The following is a 21,450-nucleotide window of genomic DNA, read 5'->3' on the forward strand; positions in this document are numbered from 1 at the left end:
TTAAAGCAGTCAGGTGGGCTATGGATACATTTACAAATTTAAAATACAAGCAAAAACAGTTTATTCTCAGGGGTCTCAAATTAGCCATGATGAATACATTTCTTCCGGTATGGAGGGCAACACTACAACACTACAACCAGGGTCTCTATGGGAGCCAAATATGCCCTGAGCGTTGCCAATATTTTCCTCAATAAGTGGGAAGATAAAGCAAAATAATGGTGAACTTTGGCTAGGCCTACTACAGGTATATAGATGATATACTGATTGCGTGGGAAGGACCAATTACATCTCTTAACAAGTTCACTGAACATATCAATCTGAACACGTATGAAATGAAGTTTACGGTCAATGTGCATGAACAACAGGCTGTCTTCCTGGACTTGCATATTTTCAAGGATGGTGACAAACTTTACTAAAACTCATTTTAAGAACACTGACAGGAATGGGTACATCCCCATTCAAAGTTGTCACCACCCACAATGGAAGTCTGCGATCCCAAAGGGACAGTTCATCCGTATACGCAGAAATTGTTCAATATTTAAGGATTATATAGACCAGACTGATGTGTTAATCCAACGGTTTTTGGATAAAGGCTATGCCCGTGACCAATTAATGAGTGTTAGAGAGTCAGCAGATCGAATAGACAGAGAGGCCATTCCTAGAAACCAAAGTAAAACAAGAAACCACCCCGCGTTTATAACAGGTTTCGGCCGGCGTAGTTGGGGATTACGAGTGTCACACGTGGGCGGTGTTTACCGTCGACGTCGGACCTCCTCCCCGCTTATGCCGTGCCGGCGTGACGCTGGTATGAGTCAGCGTGCACGTGCATGAGGCGGCTATATCTAGCCCCCCATGACGCAACTCTCTTGCTATCACTTACCCGAGATGTCTAGTTCACCACCGCACAGCTCATCCTCAGCATAGCTATACAAGTAAGCCATTATTAAGTTTGTTAACTTTATTGGTTATGTACCACTGCTCACCTGTTACTCCTGGGTGAACAATTAATGTGACATACGATTTTATATATCGTCCTAGACTCACTTTGGCAGCCACCCTTGATATACCATCCAGTCTCATCACATTTACCAACTACTTGTTTGCCAAGTCCTGGGGAGGTCTTTCCACTCTGCACCTTGTTAGTGCGCTGCTTACTTGTACCTCAGCTCCCGGCAGAGACCATGTGGCCCTGGCTCCACACTCATCACATCCCAGCATAAATGACCTATTGTAAGTATTCAGGGCAGGCTTATTATGTCCTTCCCTGTCATGTTCTATTACATTCCCATTAATTACATCTCGTTACCCCTTGCAGATGTCCCAAAGCTTCCGCCCCTGATGAGTGTGTCATCACACGAAACGCGTCGGGCACTTTTGGGGATGTTGACACATGCCCCCATCTAACCACCTATCTTGGGTCTTTGGGAATTGTCATACACCTTGCTCCTACCATTTACTTTGAATACTATCTTTCAACTTATTATGATTTCATTGTTTTTTGTGACATGTATCCCGGTTAGTGGTGTTTTATGTTACATGTACATATATGAATTTACTTGGAATATGTGCTCACCTATCTAATCAGATCTCCACGGGGCACGTGGCTACTATACATTATGTACCCTAGATGCTTGTATTGCACATGCACATACATATGTGAGTGTAAATATTGATGAATTGTTATTTATTACAATGCTTTTCATTTACGTGGTTTCTGGTATTGATCATGTTTGTACGCTATTTCATGAATAAAGTATATGTTTTTCAATTTTACCTACCTCCACACTGTCTATGGCCTCATTCAAAGTCCCAAATCTCCATTGTTATTTTTCGCATTAGGGATGGAGGCACACTATATATACATATGGGTGCCTCATTTAAAGTCCCAAACCCCTTCCTTTCTCATAACAGGTTTCAATAAACAGTATAAACATCTTGAGAAAACTTTTAAGAAGTATTGGCCGATTTTACAAAAAGCCCCTACACAGAGAAATTTTACCAAATATACCAACAGATATGGCAAGTGTCTACCTTGTAGGAACACTTTGACTGCACCTAGGAAACGCACACATTTTAAATCAAACCACATTTTAAATCAAACCAGAACCACAAAGAATATCCCATAAAAAGTTTTATCACATGCAACACCAGGCACGTCACCTATGTGCTGGAACGCAAGTGTGGGTTTCAATATGTGGGAAGCACTTCCGGGACTTTGGTTATCCGCGTTGGGGAACACATTGCTAAGATACGCAATGGTTTCCCAAAACAGTGTTTATCGAACCATTTTCTTCTAGTTCATGGTCGTGACCCCTTTTTGTCTTTTTACGCTACTGATCACGTGAACAGGCATTGGAGGGGATCAGACATGATAAAACATATTTCCCAAAATGAATCCAACCCCTCAGGGGTTAAATATTGAGCTGGACCTCAATTGCTTCATCACCAATTATTAGATCCCTCTTTCTGTTCCTTGGTTTTCCCCTCGCTTATGGTTTTTTCGGTCTTCTTGGAGTTCTTCAGAAGAAAGTAATTTGCAATTTTTAATTTTATTGCATTTATCCCAGACCACCTAATTTTGGACAGTTAATACCTGTGGCCACCTAGTGGGCTGTAGCACATGAGTGAACAATTGACATCCAGGATGGCTTTCGAGCTGTCTATTAGGTTAATGTGTACAGATTAGCAGTACAAGCCTATGGCCACATCACCCTGAAAGCACCCGATCTCATCTGATCTCGGAGGGTAAGCAGGGTTGGGCCTGGTTAGTACCTGGATGGGAGACCGCCTGGGAATACCAGGTGCAAGCTCACCACTAGGAGTCACTACATTGGTACACTAGCAGAGTTATATATTGTCCACATTGGGTGTCTGTTTTATTAATGTTTTATAATTTGCAATTATTTTACTGTATTTTCTTGATCTGTTCTTATTGTATTTTATCAATCATATTTTTAAAATATGTTCTACACTGCCTAAATGCATTTGTAGTTAGATTGTGAGCAGTCCCAAGTTAATAGCAGGTAAATTAATGCTATTTGCTATGTTATAACACGTGATCTATGTTGAAGGTATTTATGCCCTCAACCAAAATGGTGGAATTGTAACTTCCTAAGGGCGGCTGTCTGGTAGGCCGAAATGCATAGAGGTTGAGTCACGTGATCGTGATAACTTCAGCCCATACCCGGAAATCGAGCCCTTCACTGCATGAACTGATCAGGCAGATTTCACGGATGATATTTTTACCTGCTGTTCACTCCAGGTGCCAGGATATCAGGCACTCATACATGTGAGTTGAATATCTTTTAATTCTTTGGAATAAAAGTTCTTTTTAAACGGTACTGCGCAATGAGGTTTTCTCTATTTTATCCATCTATATGAGGAACATTCATCATAGTTAACAACGGTCCAGAGGATATCTACAGGGGTTGCCCCACACACGCATTTGACCTAACTAGCAATAGTTGCTCCAATCCCAAGGGTGAGTGCACATCTACTAGGGGGGCACCCTATTTAAGCACATAAAGGAGCATGGAACTACTTATCAAGTCACAGCACTGTATATGAGTTTTTCATCATTGTTCCACAAGCACCAGCACTTTTCACTGGGGACTATTTATTGATTATTTTCAGTATTTTACATTTATTTTTCTGTATGTAGCAATATAATGCATATAGCATTTAGCGCAGTATATTTATTATTTATCTTTTATCATCAATTGTTTACACCAATTTCACACTGCAGCTGCTCAAATCATGTGGTCATTTTTATCCAGGATATTAATACATACATGAGGTGACTTATATTGGTAGTAATCCTTTTGGCGCTTTGAAAATATATATATATGTACATGAAAGAATGAATGGGGCCATGTATCGTGAGATTTTGAGTGCAAACCTCCTCCCATCAGCAAGGCATTGAAGATGAAACGCGGCTGGGTCTTTCAGCATGACAATGATCCCAAACACACCGCCCGGGCAATGAAGGAGTGGCTTCGTAAGAAGCATTTCAAGGTCCTGGAGTGGCCTAGCAAGTCTCCAGATCTCAACCCCATAGAAAACCTTTGGAGGGAGTTGAAAGTCCGTGTTGCCCAGTGACAGCCCCAAAACATCACTGCTTTAGAGGAGATCTGCATGGAGGAATGGGCCAACATACCAGCAACAGTGTGTGACAACCTTGTGAAGACTTACAGAAAACGTTTAACCTCTGTCATTGCCAACAAAGGATATATAACAAAGTATTGGGATGAACTTTTGATATTGACCAAATACTTATTTTCCACCATAATTTGCAAATAAATTCTTTCAAAAATCAGACAATGTGATTGTCTGGATTTGTTTCCACATTTTGTCTCTCATAGTTGAGGTATACCTATGATGACAATTACAGGCCTCTCTCATCTTTTTAAGTAGGAGAACTTGCACAATTGGTGGCTGACTAAATACTTTTTTGCACCACTGTGTGTGTATATATATATATGTGTGTGTGTGTGTGTGTGTGTGTGTGTGTGTGTGTGTGTGTGTGTGTGTACATTTTTGTTTTTTTTTCCCCCACAGACATTTTGTTGCCAACCTATGGAAAACTGGCCTTTGACATTGAAAAAAAAAAAAAAAAAAATACAAAAATTACCCTTTTTAAACTTTAAGGTAAAGCCATTTAGCTGCAAAAAGCAAAGAAAATACCCAGTACTTTAATGTATGGAGGTGAAGGCAACTCACTCCGTGTGACAGCGCTAGTACTCGATGATTCACTGCCACATGTGGGTGGGGAGAGTCCTCAGCCCTGTGTAAGCTCCAAATACAATGACTACACAAGGCTGTTGATGCTTGATCCCAGTGGCTGAGCAGAGCAGTGAGAAAGCAATGAAAAGGTGGCGGAGGTGAGCAGGGGAAAAGTGCTGAACTGTGGTCGTCATCCCTTTTTGGGTAATAGATTACATTTATTCAGAACTAAACATCCTGTACAATTTTCCTTTGGGGTATTACCTAAAGACTCAATATTTGTAAAACAGAAAATAAAACACCTTTTTATTGGCCAGAAATGAAGAACAAAAGTTTTCAAGACAGGCCAACAGCTAGGTCTCTTAGTATCAAACCTGTTAGGTGACAGGATTGAAGCTTTCTTGAGGGCTTGCAAAAAGCACCAATTTAGCTTTATGCTCTACCCTCACCTCAGCTGGCCCTTTTATGGGGGGGGGGTGTATGTGTGTGTGTATATTATATATATATATATATATATATATATATATATATATATATATATATATATATATACACATACACATATACACACACACACACACACACACACACACACACACACACACACAGTGCATCCGGAAAGTATTCACAACGCTTAACGTTTTCCACATTTTGCTATGTTGCAGCCTTATTCCGAAATGAATAAAATTCATGATTTTCCTAAAAATTCTTGTTTGAAATCTTTGCAAATTTATTAAAAATAAAAAACACGAAAAAAAAAAAAAAATCACACGTACATAAGTATTAACAGCCTTTGCCATGACACTCAAAATTGAGCTCAGGGGCATCCCGTTTCCACCGATCATCCTTGAGATGTTTCTACAACTTGGAGTCCATCTGTGGTAAATTCAGTTTATTGGATATGATATGGAAAGGCACACACCTGTCTATATAAGGTCCCACAGTTAACAGTGCATGTCAGAACAGAAATCAAGCCATGAAGTCCAAAGAATTGTCTACAGACCTCAGAGACAGGATTGTACCAAGGCACAGGTCTGCAGAAGGGTGAAGAAACATTTCTGCAGCATTGAAGGTCCCAATGAGCACAGTGGCCTCCATCATCTGTAAATAGAATACGTTTGGAACCATCAGGACTCTCCCTAGAGCGTGCTGCCTGGCCAAACTGAGCGATTGGGAAAGAAGGGCCTTAGTCAGGGAGGTGACCAAGAATCCGATGGTCACTCTGAAAGAGCTCCAGCATTTCTGTGGAGAGAGGAGAACCTTCCAGAACAACAACCATCTCTGCAGCACGCCACCAATCAGGGCTTTATGGTAGAGTGGCCAGATGGAAGCCACTCCTTAGTAGTAGGCCCATGACAGCACACCTGGAGTTTGCCAAAAGGGCACCTGAAGGACTCTCAGACCATGAGAAACAAAATTCTCTGGTCTGATGAAACAAAGTTTGAACTCTTTGGCCGTAATGGCAAGCTTCATGTCTGAAGGAAACCAGGCACTGCTCTTCACCTGGCCAATACCATCCCTAAAGTGAAGCATGGTAGTGGCAGCGTCATGCTGTGGGGATGTTTTTCAGTGTCAGGAACTGAGAGACTAGTCAGGATCGAGGGAAATGCTGCAATGTACAGAGACATCCTTGATGAAAACCTGCTCCAGAGCACTCTGGACCTCAGACTGGGGCGATTGTTCATCTTCCAACAGGACAACGACCCTAAGCACACAGCCAAGATAACAAAGAAGTGGCTATACAACTGTGTGAATGTCCTTTAGTGGCCCAGCCAGAGCCCAGATTTGAACCCAATTGAACATCTCTGGACAGATCTGAAAATGGCTGTGCATCGACGCTCCCCATCCAACCTGATGGAGCTTGAGAGGTCCTGCAAAGAAGAATGGGACAAACTTTTTTCACGTTGTCATTATGGGGTATTGTTTGTAGAATTACTAATGAATTTAATCCATTTTGGAATGAGGCTGTAACATAATAAAATGTGGAAAATGTTAAGTGCTGTGAATACTTTCTGGATGCACGGTGTGAGTATTTATTTTTTACATGCAACACATTTTTCTGCCTGGTCATGTGCCAAGGGGCATCTACCTCCAGTAGTGGGCGGCTACAAATTGTTGCAGAGAACACTGCCATGTAATGGCATGGTGCTGTTTTCTGCATTCTCAGATGAGCCCAGGGTGGTCTGATGACGCACACCTAGTAAAGTTTGGAGTTATGGCAACTTAGATAAAAGATACCTTGCCTAGGTCTTACTTTGATTCATATCGGCATCGGGAGGTGGCTCTGGCTCCATGGAAAGGTTAGAATGTTCTTTTCCCCTTCCAGCACTATTACTCCTCGCTATCTCCCCTTCATTTCACTCTAGCTCTTTCCCTACAATTATGTCAAGTGTAGACAAAGCTATATCCGCTTCCATTGATTACCCTAGCCATTTTAAGCCACTAAGACTAGACTACTATATACTATCATGATTGATGTAGTAGAAAATAGTCTATCAACAGAAGACAAATTGTGTTTTCAACAGGTAACATACATTTCTTATAGATCTACAATGAACTGCTAAGTCACTCTTTATTGATCTTTATATTTTCCCAGAATGTGTCTTCATTCGAATCAAAATCCATTGCAAATGTTGTAACCCAAGATTTACAGCTTGTATGCTTGACATTTTCTATTGTTCTGGATCCTTGTTGAAAAATCAATAAAAGTCAGTTAAAAAAATGTTATTTAGCTGTTTCACTTGTAGTCTGTGTAAGGACTTTTCCCACAGATGTTCTGTAATTTCTGCTTATGGAGTTGCTCATTTCCTTAGTTTCTGACCAAAAAAGAAAAAAAATCCCTTGGGTATACTTAACTCAAATGCACTCCAGGCAAACACTAAATACACAGCTTGAGTACATGTACAGGGGGTGATTTACAAAAACAGAGTGCAAAATCTGGTGCATCTCTGCATAGAAACCAATTCGTTTCCAGGCTGTACTGCCGAATTGAACAAGCTGAATTAAGAAAGAAGCCAATTGTTACCATGCACAGCTGCACCAGATTCTGAGTGCACCAGTTTTAGTAAATTTACCCCTTAAGCCTGATACACACTAGCAGGGCCCGTAATACCATCGGACCCATGCGACACTTTAAGAGGGGCGGCAAAATGACGCCCAAGAAGCAATAGCGTATCATTCATGTGCGCGGTGCACATGGCCCCAAGTGCAGGGGACCCACCGTCCTCTCTAGTTGGCTCGGGTTGGATCAGGGAAAACACTCACTGCACCGCATAGCAGACCGTTCACACAACCTCTCCACCGGGTCCGCCTATTTAAATTTTTCACCTGAATAAAGGGGGAGAAGCTGGAGGAGGAGCCTTGCAGGGCGCAGAGAGCTGGGAAATGCCGCTAACAGCTCTATCTACTGTGGGAAGGACAGGGGAGAGAACTGGCCCAGGCCACCCAAAACAAAAGCCCAGAACAAGCCCAGGGGACCGCTCCTTCCTGTCAAATGTCCAGGTACCGGGGATTGGCAGCAGTGAGGGACACGGGAGGCTGAGAGACCCTGGGACTCCTAGAGCAGGAATCCACAGGGGACAGTCTAGTCTCACTAGATGAAGGAACCCACTGGTTCGAACCCCAGGGGCTGCGAGCAGAGGATCGGTGAGCTGAGGAGGGCCAGGAGTCAGCACCATCAGTGCCAGTGACTTGCAGAGAACCTGCAGCCCTCTTTTGCCTGTCAGGAGCCTGGGAAGGGCTAGGGCTCAGCCTGGAGGGCGGGCAAGTGCGTCTCCCTGCCTGGGAAGTCGTGGGCCTATCCAGGGGAGCCGCATGGGATGGAATGCAAGTCAGTTGACCCGATACAGTAAAGAGGGAGGAGCTGGAGAAGGTCACAGAGGCTGTCTGAGAAGACCCCATCTCCTAATAGGTGTCTGTGGAGCGGAGGGACCCGAGAAACATTTGTAGGGGAAAAGGAGTGGAATCTGACAGAAAGTAAGTGTCACTGATCCTGGCACCCAGCACTGCCACTGAACCCAATTACCACCACCACAGCTGCCACTGATGCCATGCCCCCACCCCCCCCCTGAAGCCTGTCACTGATCCCATCAATCCCCAAGCATTGCCACTGATCACAGTGATGTTCTGTGATGAGGGGAATTTGTTATGAGGGGTATCTGTGATGAAGAGGTGCCCAATGCTGGAGGGAGCAGATACCCGTGGACAACTGAAAGCAAGAGGACAGGAGAGAATGTCAACAGGACCATCGTGTGCTGAGCAGACTGCAGTCCAAAGGCTCTGGCAGGGCAATCAGTGATAGGTGTTTTTGACCTTTTTATAGGTCAAACATATCTGATAAGCAGGCATTTTTCTTTGGTGGTGGTCACATGCAGTGTTAACCGCACAGGAGGAGATCTGGAATGTCTGGAGTGTACCTATGAACTCTGATTGAAAATTCAGGAGTGTGACGCTTCTATTTTTCTCACTACCTTGGTTCTACACCTGTCTACAAGACTGTGTAGCATTGGATGTCCATGCTATTTTTTAACCTCTCTTTTCTGAAGAAGGACTTATAACATTGCACTAATACATATGTTGATATGTTTATGAATAGTATGTTGTTCTAAATGTTACGTGCGACTCTGTTTTAAGGTTTATATATTTTTTTTGTGATATCACACATGAGAGTTGCTGCTCTTTCTTGACTGATTTTATTTAACTGTTGAAAGCGCGTTTTTTTTTTTCCCCCTTACATATCTAGCGGTTTGCCTGGCGTTTCACTTTAATGTGTTGCAGTGAATTTCAAAATTAGATTGCATTTATTTTATATGATAAATGTTTTACTCTGTGTTGTACAAAAAACGTTTTTACTAATGGTAATATTTGGCACCATCTGTTATACATAACCTGGATTTGTTATGGTACCTGGCTGTCAAGTGACTCTGTAGACTCCTCTGTGCTCGGACATGCTGAGTTCAGCATAGACAGGTCACTCTCCATGCCTTCTTCATAGGATTCTGCTTTCCTCTTCCCTTTCTTCTTCTTCTCTACTGGTGTTGGTCCCTGTTCTTTGCTGAAAAGCAACATGCAAGGTAAGTGGCCTTTTAACATCAAAATCTAAGAATATAAAATGTTATACAGTAAGGCAGGGCCATTACATTTTAAAGCAAACTTTTCCATTCCCAAGCAAATAAACCAAAGTGGTACCTTCATGATCTGCTCAATCAGATGTCTCCGATGTAGCCCTCCTTTCCTCAAAATATGCAGTTTCAAGTGTACTTCCACCTTTGCAGTAGAATTTGAGAAACCCTACTATCTTTGTTATGTGTTCCTTTTCAAACAGCATAAGCAAAAATTATTTAAAAGTATTTCTTACCTTTCTAAACCATCGGCTGCAAACTATTCTAAACAATTTCAGGGGAACAAAGCGGGGACAGAGTCTGTTTCCCCTCATTAACATACAATGCGGTATCCAAACCAAAGATCTTTAACCCTTTTTGTTAAGACAGTGTTGAAATTGACATCGCTAGACTTCAGGACAGTAAGTGTCCCATTGTTAAAAGTCAGCAGCTGCAGTATGTGTAGCTAATGGCTTTTATTATTTTTTTTGGGGGGGGGGGGCAGAACACCGCTTTGAATTTACTGCTATGTTGTGATAAGCTCTCTCCTAGCAGGCACAACATTTTGATAAGTCATTTAGACAGAGGCAGCCAACATGCAGCTACTGTAGCCTTGGGATTTCTTATTAGTTACAGATGCATCCTGTATTAAACATTTAAGGGCCTATTCAGGTGCATTAAGTCCTTGTATTGATCAAACACTCAAAGCAGTTCTGTGTGCCCGGGTCACATCATAGAGGTGCATTGCACACAAAATTCACCAAGACTGCTGTTTATGAAACACACAACGCCGCGTGTAGTCACAATGCACTGTTGTGCATAGAGTTGCATGAAGTATCATTTTGTGACATTTTAACTCCTTGCCAACAACCTCACGTAGGAGTATGGCGGCAGAACAGCTCTCCTGTGCAGGATCACGTACCCAATTGCATGATCCAGCTCTTCTGGGTAGGGGACTCATGCTCACCGACCCAGCTGCGCTGTGATCAGTCACAGCACAAGTCGATCAGCGACCAAGGATTGTCGAGCGGAATCTACTGATTGGCAAAGAGGATGACCGGATAGAGTGCTGTGAAGGTAAACAATGCAGAGCTCTGTCCTGACAGTGGGGATGTGCCAGTTTTTGTTTTCCTGCAAATCAGAGAATAAAAACCAGCACATACCTTTGTAAAAACAGCACAAAGTAAATGCACTAAGCATTGTTAGGCACACAGTTAACACTTTGATTGCTGCTAGATGTTAACCCCTTCCCAGCCAGTGTCTTTAGTACAGTGTCAGTGTATATTATAAGCACTGATCACTGATGTACTAGTGTCACTGGTTCTCAACAAAGTGTCAAATTGCCCGCCATACTATCACAGTACAGCTATAAGGTTGCTCAACGCCATTACTATTACAGTTTTTATCCCATAGTTTGTAGACGCTATAACTTTCATGCCAACCAATCAATATACGCTTACTGGAATTTTTTTTACCAAAAATATGTAAGCAGAATAAATTTTCTCCTAAATTTATGAAGAAATTCAATTTTTTTTATTGGAGATGTTGTAATAGCAGACAGTAAATAATAATGGGTTTTTTCTTTTTTCAAAATTTTCGGTCTTTTTTCGCTTGTATAATAAAAAAAAAAAAAAAAAAAAAAAAACACTAGTGGTGATCAAACACCGCCAAAAGAAAGCTCTATTTGTATGAAAAAAAAAAAAATCTAAATTTCGTTTGGGTACAGTGCTGCATGACCACGCAATCACCAGTTAACTAAGCATAGTGCCCAATAGGAAAAAAATGGTCTGGTCATGAAGGGGGGGGGGGGGGGTAAAATATTCTGTAGCTGAAGTGGTTAATAAAAAAAACAAAAAAAACAAAAACACTTCTAAAAAAAAAGTACTATGTATTGTAACACATCACACTGCCTCTACACAATGCGCCCAGTGCTTGTGCGTTATACAGACCATAACAAGTGCCTGCTGGTGTGAACGGGCCATAATCTTAAAACCATTTGATACAAAATGATGAAACAAATATAAAATGATCAATTTATCAGCTTGTAAATTTAAAAGTGTTTAAAATAACCGACTTTAAAAAAGAGGAACTTCACTCTCTTAACATTGACCATCTACAATCCTTATGCCACTAGCTTTAGTAAATAGATAAGTATATATATTTACTAGTTTAAATTTTTTATGCTTTACATTGCTTTCATTCAGTTACTTCCTGGTTTTCAGTCCTAGGCAAATGATGTCCTAAACCCCAACAGTCTCCAGGAGGGGATGAGGGGGTTTCTCAGCTAAGTTCACCCTTCTCCCTGCATGCCTTAGCTAAGTGTAGATGGATTCCAGGAAGTAATTGCTGCATGAATCATCTGCCCTTACTCAAGATGACTACGGCCAGAAATGCTCGGGGGTGTTCTTCAAAAGGATTTCTCATTAAAATAAAACATGGAGATATGGATGGGTAATGTTAAAAATTAATTAAAAAGCATTTTTGTTTGGTGCTCAGATGCAGCGCAGTTCTGCTTTAACCACTTGCCTACTGGGCAATTTCACCCCCTTCCTGCCCCGGCCAATTTTCAGCTTTCAGTGCTGTCGCATTTTGAATGAGAATTGCCCAGTCATGCAACGTTGTACCCCAACAAAACGTTTATCATTTTTTTGAGACAGACAGAGCTTTCTTTTGGTGGTATTTAATCACCACTGGGTTTTTTGCTAAACAAATGAAAAAAGACCAACAATTTTGAAAAAGAAAAAAGTTTTTTTGTTTCCGTTATAAAATGCTGTAAATAAGTAATTTTTCTCCTTCACTGATGTGGCTGCACTGACTGTCACTGATGAGGAGGCACCAATATGCAGCATGGATAGGCAGCACTGATAATCAGGACAATGATGATCAGTGCTGTGATAGTGCAGATGTTCCCACTGAGGAATGCAGCTTACCGGTTCTCCTCTCCTTGCGCTGTCAGTGTGATGAGAAAGGAATGCCGATAACCTGCATTTCCTGTTTACACTGTGACTGGACACAACTGATAATATGGTAAAGAGCTTACATCATAGGCTCTTTACCGTGATCGATGATGCCCTGTGTCCCAGGGACATGGCACACTACCGATCGCCACGCTAAGTGACCCCGTGGGAGTGCATGCACGACGAGAATGGGAGGACATTATATGACATTCTCCCAGAACGAGAGTGCTCCTGTCATTTTACTATACGGTGGGCGAGAAGCAGTTGATAGAAAAAAAAAAAGGCCCAAACAATTTAGAGCTTACACCTTTGAGAGGACATGCCTAACATTTAAAAGTAGATCACAAAGTCCATTAAATACATGTAGGACAGTCTGAAGATATTTAATATTGCAGTTACTGATGCCAGGATGGCTAGGCAGACTGCCAGCAACTATGTCATCCTGCACACAAGGACTGGGAGCCATGACACGTACAGAAAACTTGCAGGGACAATAAGACAGGAAATAGACATTTGTCTTGTCATGTGCTTTCCATCTTAGATTTACACAGCACTGTCCTATATAAACAGACTTGGAACCATCACAGAAACTTTCACAGCAGTCTCTTTCCTGGAAAAGTTTGCCGAAGGCCTCACGTACACCAGCCTACACTGGCAGCGCTTTTTTTGCCAAAGCTCCTAAACTCAGCTCCATAAAAGCCTATGTGTCAATGTACAAATAGGCTTTTAGCAGAAATTAGGAGCTGCCGCGTTTAGGCGAGTTTCAACCTCCCTCTCCTGAACGTGGAAAAATCACGTTCAGGATAAGAACGTTTTGACCACTGGAAACGGGAAAACGCAAAAATGTCTGGACTTGTTTTTGGTGTCCTGGGATGCATTGGCAGCCCATTCAAAAAGATATAGTTTGTCTTAACGCAACATGCATGTGATAATTCACCGCAATGCATACGAAAGGTCAGTTATCCTTTTTCATCTCACCTTGACACCCCCCCCAGCATGCTATCCAGGTGTCACACTTACCTGTCACAGATTCACCAAGATCTTTACCATGTGGCCCATATGACATCGCACAGCCTCCTCTTCCAAATTATCAAAGGAGGGGTGCTGGGCGAGTGTGCCGAGAACTAGTTTACTAAATGTAATCATCCTTTAACTACCTCCCTCTGTATACTAAAATGACAGCAGGCGGGATCCCCTCTCGTTCTGGGGCTACATCATATGTCGCCGCCCCAGTGCCACCGCCCTCGCGACGATGTGGCTCTTTAACCATGTGATCAGCTGTGTCCAATCACAGCGGGTCACATGTAAACAATGAAGTGCCATTTTTCGGCTCTCCTTGACTGACATCAGTGCCCCGATTATCAATGTAGCCACAGCAGTGTCCATCAGTGCCACCTATCATTGCCCACCAGTGCGACATATTAGTGCCTCACCAGTGCCACCTAATCAGTGCAACATATTGCCTCCTCGTCACTGCCACCTAATCAGTGCCACCTATCAGTGCGACATATATAGTGACTCCTCATCAGTGCCGCCTATCACTGCCCATCAGTGCGACATTAGTGCCTCCTCATCAGTGCCACCTAATCAGTGCCGCCCATCAGAGCAGCTTATCAGTGAAAGAGAAAAATTACTTGTTTACAAAGTTTACTGATTTAATTTTTTTTTTTTTTTTTTTTTTTTCAAAAAGTAAAGTCTTAGTTTGTCTTTTTTTTTTTTTTTTTTTTTTTTTAGCAAAATAAAAAACCCAGAGGTGATTAAATACAACCAAAAAAAAAATCATTTGTAGGAAGAAAATGATAAAAATGTCATTTGGGTACAGTGTTGCATGACCGCGCAACTGTCATTCAAACCGTGAGAGCGATGAAAATTGGCCTGGGCAGGAAGGGGGTGAAAGTGCCCATTATTGAAGTAGTTAAATAAAACATGAATAAATCTTTGTTGTTCATGTAGATTTCTTTTTTGGTCACATCACAACAAAACATGCAAAATTCATACAATCGAACACCTTTCCTACAAAGGTTCTGCAATACTATTACCACAAGTTTTCCTATATATAAACCATAAACTTTTTAAAGAAAATCTCCACTTTTTTTTTCCCCTCAAAAAAAAAAAAAAAAAAACAACAACATTCCCCTCTGGGTGATCTGTGTACATTTTTTGTTTTTTTGGCGCTTTTTTGCAGAAACGCACTACAGTCCATATAACATGGTTTCTATGGGACACAGTCACATCTATGCTTTTTTTTTTCTGCCGCTGTGTTTTTGGAAAGGGCCAGGGACATTTTTTTTTAAAAGCAAAACAGTGTGTTTTTGGTTTAATAGACTTCTAGGAGATGCTGCAGAAAAGTATGTAGTGCGTTTGTGTCGTGATTTTAACAACTGCACTCTGGCCATCACATGCATTTTCAGGTATGGTTTGTCTTTTGCCTTTCCAGCTGCTCATATTAGGTCACCCTACGTGTCTACTTCTTGTATCTCTCCTTACTTGGGAAGGATACTAATTGGTGTATTCCTTTCTTGTCACTTTTGGGCAAATTTATATTTGCCCAAGCACCTTCACATTATATATCGGTAACAGGCACTGTAGTATATTTTTCATAGCTGGGCTTTTTTTCAATTTTTTATTCCAGTTATTCACTTGATATATTTTTTCACTCTTTTCTTGCCTAACTCCTGGTTTCCACTGGCAGTCACAGTTTTTTTACTTGTTGACCATTATTATACTTACCCCTATGTTGAGATATACATATAAACCATTTTTGCAGAACCCTTCGTGGAGTGCTAGTCTCGTCTACCACCCATTACCCAATGGAGATCTGCAATTTTCTTCAGGCACTTCTCAATGTCCCGACAGTCATGGGCAGTACCCCCACAGCTCCCGATGCAGAGGCCACCTGACGATTCTCATTTCACATTGCCACATATTGAACCTCAAACTGATTTGTGAGCATGCCAAGGTAGGGATCCCACCTTTTTGGTGGGTTTAGTGCCCTCTCTTTTTCCCATATCTGGGCAAATTATCAAACTATTATTACTATTTTTTATATTTTTTCTAGATTTGTATCTTGTCCTGAGGAAGTGGAGCATACTCCACAAAACGCGTAGAGCTATATGGATGCAATTCTCTGTATACAATCATGTATTTTACTGTTTGATTATCTATATTTATCTTCTACCCATCAGTGATCAATGTCAAATCTGTAGATTTTATACACCATCAGTTCCCCATTCAATACCCACAAATTTCAGTATGTAATTATTAAGGATGGGCGAACGGTTCGGGTCGAACTTTGGTTGTTCGGATGTTTGCGAACACCGAACAATATGCGGCGTTTGGGGCAAATTCGAAAGCCGCCTGAACACTGTTAAAAAGTCTATGGGACACTAACATGAAAAATCAAAAAAGTGTTCATTTTAAAAAAGGCTTATATGCAAGTTATTGTCATAAAAATGTTTGGGGACCTGGGTCCTGCCCCAGGGGACATGGATCAATGCAAAACTTTTTTTTTTAAAACGGCAGTTTGTTCGGGAGCAGTGATTTTTTTCATGCTTAAAGTGAAACAATAAAAATGAAATATTCCTTTAAATATCGTGCCTGGGGGTGTCTATAGTATGCCTGTAAAGTGGCACATTTTTCCCGTGTTTAGAACAGTACCGGCACAAAATGACATTTCTAAAAGGAAAAATTGTCATTCAAAACTGATCGCGGCTGTAATGAATTGTCGGGTCTCAGCAATATAGATGAAAATCATTGAAAAAAAAAGGAGCATGCTTCCCCATGGCGGCGGGGTCACCAGGTACGTCATCGGGTGGCCCCACCCTCAGTTATATAAGAACTGTCAAAGCCGAAGGAGCATCAGACGGCCAGAGCCTCCCATGGAGGCGGGTCGGTAGCTGATTTTTTTTTTTCTTTTTCAGTCCGTCGCGGCAAGATAGAAGATGATGAATGGACATCGTGGGACATTTTTATTTTTTTATAAAAGACTTGTCCCCAAACTGTGTCTTGTCGTTTTTAACATTTTGACACTTTTTTTGTGAAATGGTAGGGGTACATTTGTACCCAGTTACCATTTCACACAGGGATAAGGCCGGGATCTGGGGGTCCCCTTGTTGGCACTACGTCGCTTTAACTGACAATTGCCCTGTACCCAAACAAAATTGACATCCTTTTTTTACCCCCACAAAAAGAGCTTTCTTTTGGTGGTATTTGATCACCTCTGCGTTTTTGAATTTTTTTGCGCTATGAACAAAAAACAAAAAAAAAAAAAGCGACAATTTTGAAAAATAAATAATATTTTACTTTTTGCTATAATAAAAAAAAAAAAAAAAATGTTAAAAAACAAAATATTTCTTCATCAGTTTAGGCCGACATACATTCTTCTACTTTTTTTTTACAAAAAATATCGCAATAAGCATATATTGGTTTGCGCAAAAGTTATAGCGTTTACAAAATAGGGGATAGATTTATGGCATTTTTATTATAAATTGTTTTTTTTACTAGTAATGGCGGCGATCTGCGATTTTTAGCAGGACTGCGACATTGTGGTGGGCAGATCAAACACTTTTTTGGGAACATTGACATTGATACAGCGATCAGAGCTAAAAAAAAAAAAAGCCACTGATTACTGTATAGATGTCACTAGCAAGGAAGGGGTTAACACTAGGGGGCAATCAAGGGGTTAACTGTGTTCCCTCATGCGTGTTCTAACTGTGGAGGAATGCGACTGCCTGGAGGAGGAGGAGATCGATTGCTGTTCCTAATCTTTAGGAGCAGCAGATCTGTCTCTCCTCGCCTGACAGAATGGAGATCTGTCCATTTATATTGACAGATCTCCATTCTGTCTCTGTCAGGAGCAACCGTTGGCCACGCGCATCGGCTCCGGTGTCGCGTTGTGGCGTGCAGGCCCGCTACAGCTCTTAAAGCGGCCGACATACAGGAACGGCGATTTGCCCAGGAGAGCAAACCTGCCGAGGCAGCTGGTACTTATGTTAAAGTCCCAACTTTTTCTCCTTATGTTATATAGGGATGGCGGCACTTGGGTACTCACACTCAATGCCTTATTTAAAGTCCCAAACCTTTCTTTTTCCAGTGCCGTGATTTTACATTGATTTGTGTTTTTTAATCTGCCTAACAAAAAAAAAAAAAAAAAGCATAGAAAATGCAAAATGCATCAAAAAACACACCAAATGTGTCTGCATAAGGGCAAAATGCACCGCAAAAAGCACTGCAGAGACGGATCAAAAGCAAACTGCATATCACTAGGGATAAACCAATATCGTTTTTTAGTGCCGATACATTACTAATATTTCGGCCACCTCTCAGGCAGATAACCGATATTATGTGACGATATTCTGTATATTTAAAATTTTTACACTTTTTTTTATCACTGTTATTTGCTGTCACAAGGAATGTAAACATCCCTTGTGACAGTAATAGGCAGTGACAGGTACTCTTTATGGAGGGATCGGGGATCTATAAGACCCCAAACCCCTCCTCTGTATACTTTCTCTTTTTTTAACCACTTGCCGACCAGGCCATAGCCGAAAGACGGCTACAGCGGGGTCGGCTTATTCTCGGAGGGCGTCTATGGACATCCCCCCAGAAAGTTGCTCTTGCACGCGCCCCCTGGGGCGCGCTACCGCAAACATCCGTGACTGCCGGGTCCAGAAGTCCCGGCGCATCACGGATCGCGGTAAATGGCTGCATGTAGCAGCCGTTTACAACATAATCGCTCCGTCAATGGTTCCTCCCTCCCCTCTCTGTACCGATCTGTACAGTGCGAGGGGAGAGGGGGAGAGATAGTTTTAGCAGCGCTGTGGGCTGGATCTGTAGTGCCTACAGCGCTGCTCTGTGCCAATACTGTGCAATACTCTGCAATAATGTGCAATACTCTGCAATAATGTGCAATACTCTGCCATAAATTTTAACAGAAACAAAGATTTTTTTTTTTACTGAATTTTCAGTCTTTTTTTGATTTATAGCGCAAAAAATAAAAAACCCAGCGGTGATTAAATACCACCAAAAGAAAGCTCTATTTGTATGAAAAAAAGGACAAAAATTTCATATGGGTACAGTGTTGCATGACTGAGTAATTGTCATTCAAAATGTGAGAGCACCGAAAGCTGAAAATTGGTCTGGTTAGGAAGGGGGTTTAAGTGCCCAGTTGTCAAGTGGTTAAACTGGTGCCTTTAAGATGCCAGTAATCAGTGATGCAAGTGATGTCATGACATTGCTTTCGGGTTACTAGATCCGAGACCCAAACAAAGCATCGGCTTTGTTTCGGGTCTTTGGCCAGCCGGCGGACGTGCCGGCTGGTTGTTCGGGCCTCCCGGTGGGACGAGAGAGTGGAGCTGTGCAAGAAGGTATTTTAGAACATAGAAAGGGACAAATTACACTGCAACAGCCTTGTGCGGTTATTCATGCTTTAACCACTTAAGGTCCGCCCCATAGCAGTTCCACATCTGTATATATACACACACACACGTGATTCGGCTCTTCCGGGTAAGGTGGCTTGCTCCTGCTGTGATTGCACAAAGCGAGAGCCCAACGGCGGGTAACGTGGACCCGATATCCGCTGACACCCACCGATCATCGGGCAGAGAGGCAGAATGGCGGTCTACCTATGTAAACAAGGGAGATCACTGTTCTGGCAGGAGGGAAGGATCTGTGTCTTCCCCTAGTAAAAGCACCTTACACAGTATAGAAAAACACTGGCCAGGCACACCGTTAACATTTGATCGCCCCTGATGTGAACACCTTCCCAGCCAGTGTCATTAGTACAGTGACGGTGGATATTTTTTTTAGCACGGTTCCCCAAAAAGTGTCAGTGTCAGAATGTCTGCCGCAATATCTCAGTTCCGCTATAAGGCGCTGATCGCCACCACTCGCCGCCATTGCTAGTAATAAATACATTTTAAGAAAAAATAGTTTGTAGACGCTATAACTTGCGTAAATCAATCAATATATTATTGGGATTTTTTTTACCAAAAATATGTAGCAGAATACATATTGGCCTACGTTTATAAAGAAATTAGATTTTTTTTTTTTTATTGGATAGGTTTTATAGTAGAAAGTAAAATGTTTTATTTATATTAAATATATATATATATATATATATATATATATATATATATATATATATATATATATATATATATATATATATATATATATATATATATATATATATATATATATATATATATATATTTTTTTTTTTTTTTATTTCAAAATTTGACCGTCTTTCTTTGTTTATAGTGCAAAAAATAAAAAATACAGTGGTGATAAAATACCACCAAAAGAAAGCTCTGCTTGTGGGAAAGGAGGACATACATTTTGTGTACAGCGTTGCATGACCGTGCAATTGTTAAAGTAACGCAGTGCCATATCGGGGAAAAAAATGATGAGGGGGTAAATCTTCCAGAGGTCGAGTGGTTAAAGGAACAGGAGCATTTTTTTTTCTTTTTTAGGGTTACAACCACTTTAAGTTAACCCTCACCAAATTTCCAAGATCTTATATCCACTTGCCCACGCTTCTGTTAGATATATTCTATAGGCCCATGGGGAGTCACACAGCTGCCATTGTAAATTGTGGAAAGGGAAAGAATGAAATTGTTCCATACATGCACAGTAGAAGTGAGGGACTGGCAGGGACAGTTTTCAGAGGCAGCAATACAGCTCTTCATTGGCTAAACAATGAGAACCTTGCACCTGCTCCAATCAGGAAGAAAAATGTTATTTAATTAATTTCATAGTGGCAACTCTACAAAAGGTTTACATTAAGCATATGCTCACCTTGTTTTCTTAGATTTGGTTTTAACAACCGTTTCTGAATTTTTCTTTTCTTTAGGAGGTTTTGGCTCCTTGGGTTTTCTTGGCTTCTTGGGTTCCTTAGGGCTCTTGGGCTGTTTGGGTTCCTTGGCCTCTTTGGGCTCTTTTGCTTTTTTAGGCTCTTTAACTTTCTTGGGCTCCTTCTTTTTCTTTGGTTTAGTCTCCTTTTCCTCCCCCTGTTCCTTTTTTTTCCGTTTTTTCTTTACACCAGTCCCACCCCCTCCGCTGTCCTCCATCCCGTTAAGATTGTTTGGTGAGCCAAGTTCACAAGTTTCCTGCTCTGGAAAGAGTTCATCCTCAGCCAAGAGTCGAGAAGGAGTGTCCAAAAGTGTTACAGGGTGGAAATCTTCAAGACTTGATTCGGAGAACGGGGCAAGTACTTGGCGTTCGCAGGATATAGAGGCACTGGACATTGGTGAATAGCTAAGTGCTTTCAGGTTGGGCAGCTGGTAGAACAAAACAGAAAAAAAAATTACTATAAATCACTACAAAAGTCCACTATAGTTGGTGTGTCGACTACAGAGAATCAAAATGGTAAACACCTTTTCCCTGGCTCGATAACAGGGGTCTTCCCAACTGTGGCCCTTTGCTTGCCTTTATCCGACTCTTAGGCACTATTCCACCTACTGACACCAACAATCTGGTCAATAGATAGACTTCAGTACAACCAGTGTGCCCATACAGGTGGATAAAAATCAATGATTAAAAAAAAATAAAATCAGATTTGTTTGATTTAAAATCGGGTTGATTTAAATCAAGCCTTTTTACTAGTGATTTAAATTATGATTTAAATCAAATCCACTCTGCCCATACATGAATCGAAATTCAGATGGTTTCTG

At 41.4% G+C, this 21,450-nt stretch overlaps 1 protein-coding gene and 1 pseudogene across 4 annotated transcripts in view; one reads left to right on the plus strand and one right to left on the minus strand.

The window, feature by feature from the left end:
- Positions 1–21,450, minus strand: part of CHD6 (chromodomain helicase DNA binding protein 6) — a 218,600-nt gene that overhangs the window by 136,618 nt on the left and 60,532 nt on the right. For all 4 annotated transcript variants that reach the window (XM_073606328.1, XM_073606324.1, XM_073606325.1 and 1 more), the window contains 2 exons: positions 20,576–21,057; positions 9,628–9,775 (listed from right to left, as the gene is read on the minus strand). In XM_073606328.1, the coding sequence (XP_073462429.1) occupies positions 9,628–9,775; positions 20,576–21,057 (630 nt within the window). The remainder of the gene's footprint in view (positions 1–9,627; positions 9,776–20,575; positions 21,058–21,450) is intronic.
- Positions 2,695–2,810, plus strand: LOC141114621 (5S ribosomal RNA; annotated as a pseudogene).

Source organism: Aquarana catesbeiana, linkage group LG12, assembly GCF_042186555.1.
Source record: "Aquarana catesbeiana isolate 2022-GZ linkage group LG12, ASM4218655v1, whole genome shotgun sequence".
Lineage (NCBI taxonomy): Eukaryota > Metazoa > Chordata > Amphibia > Anura > Ranidae > Aquarana > Aquarana catesbeiana.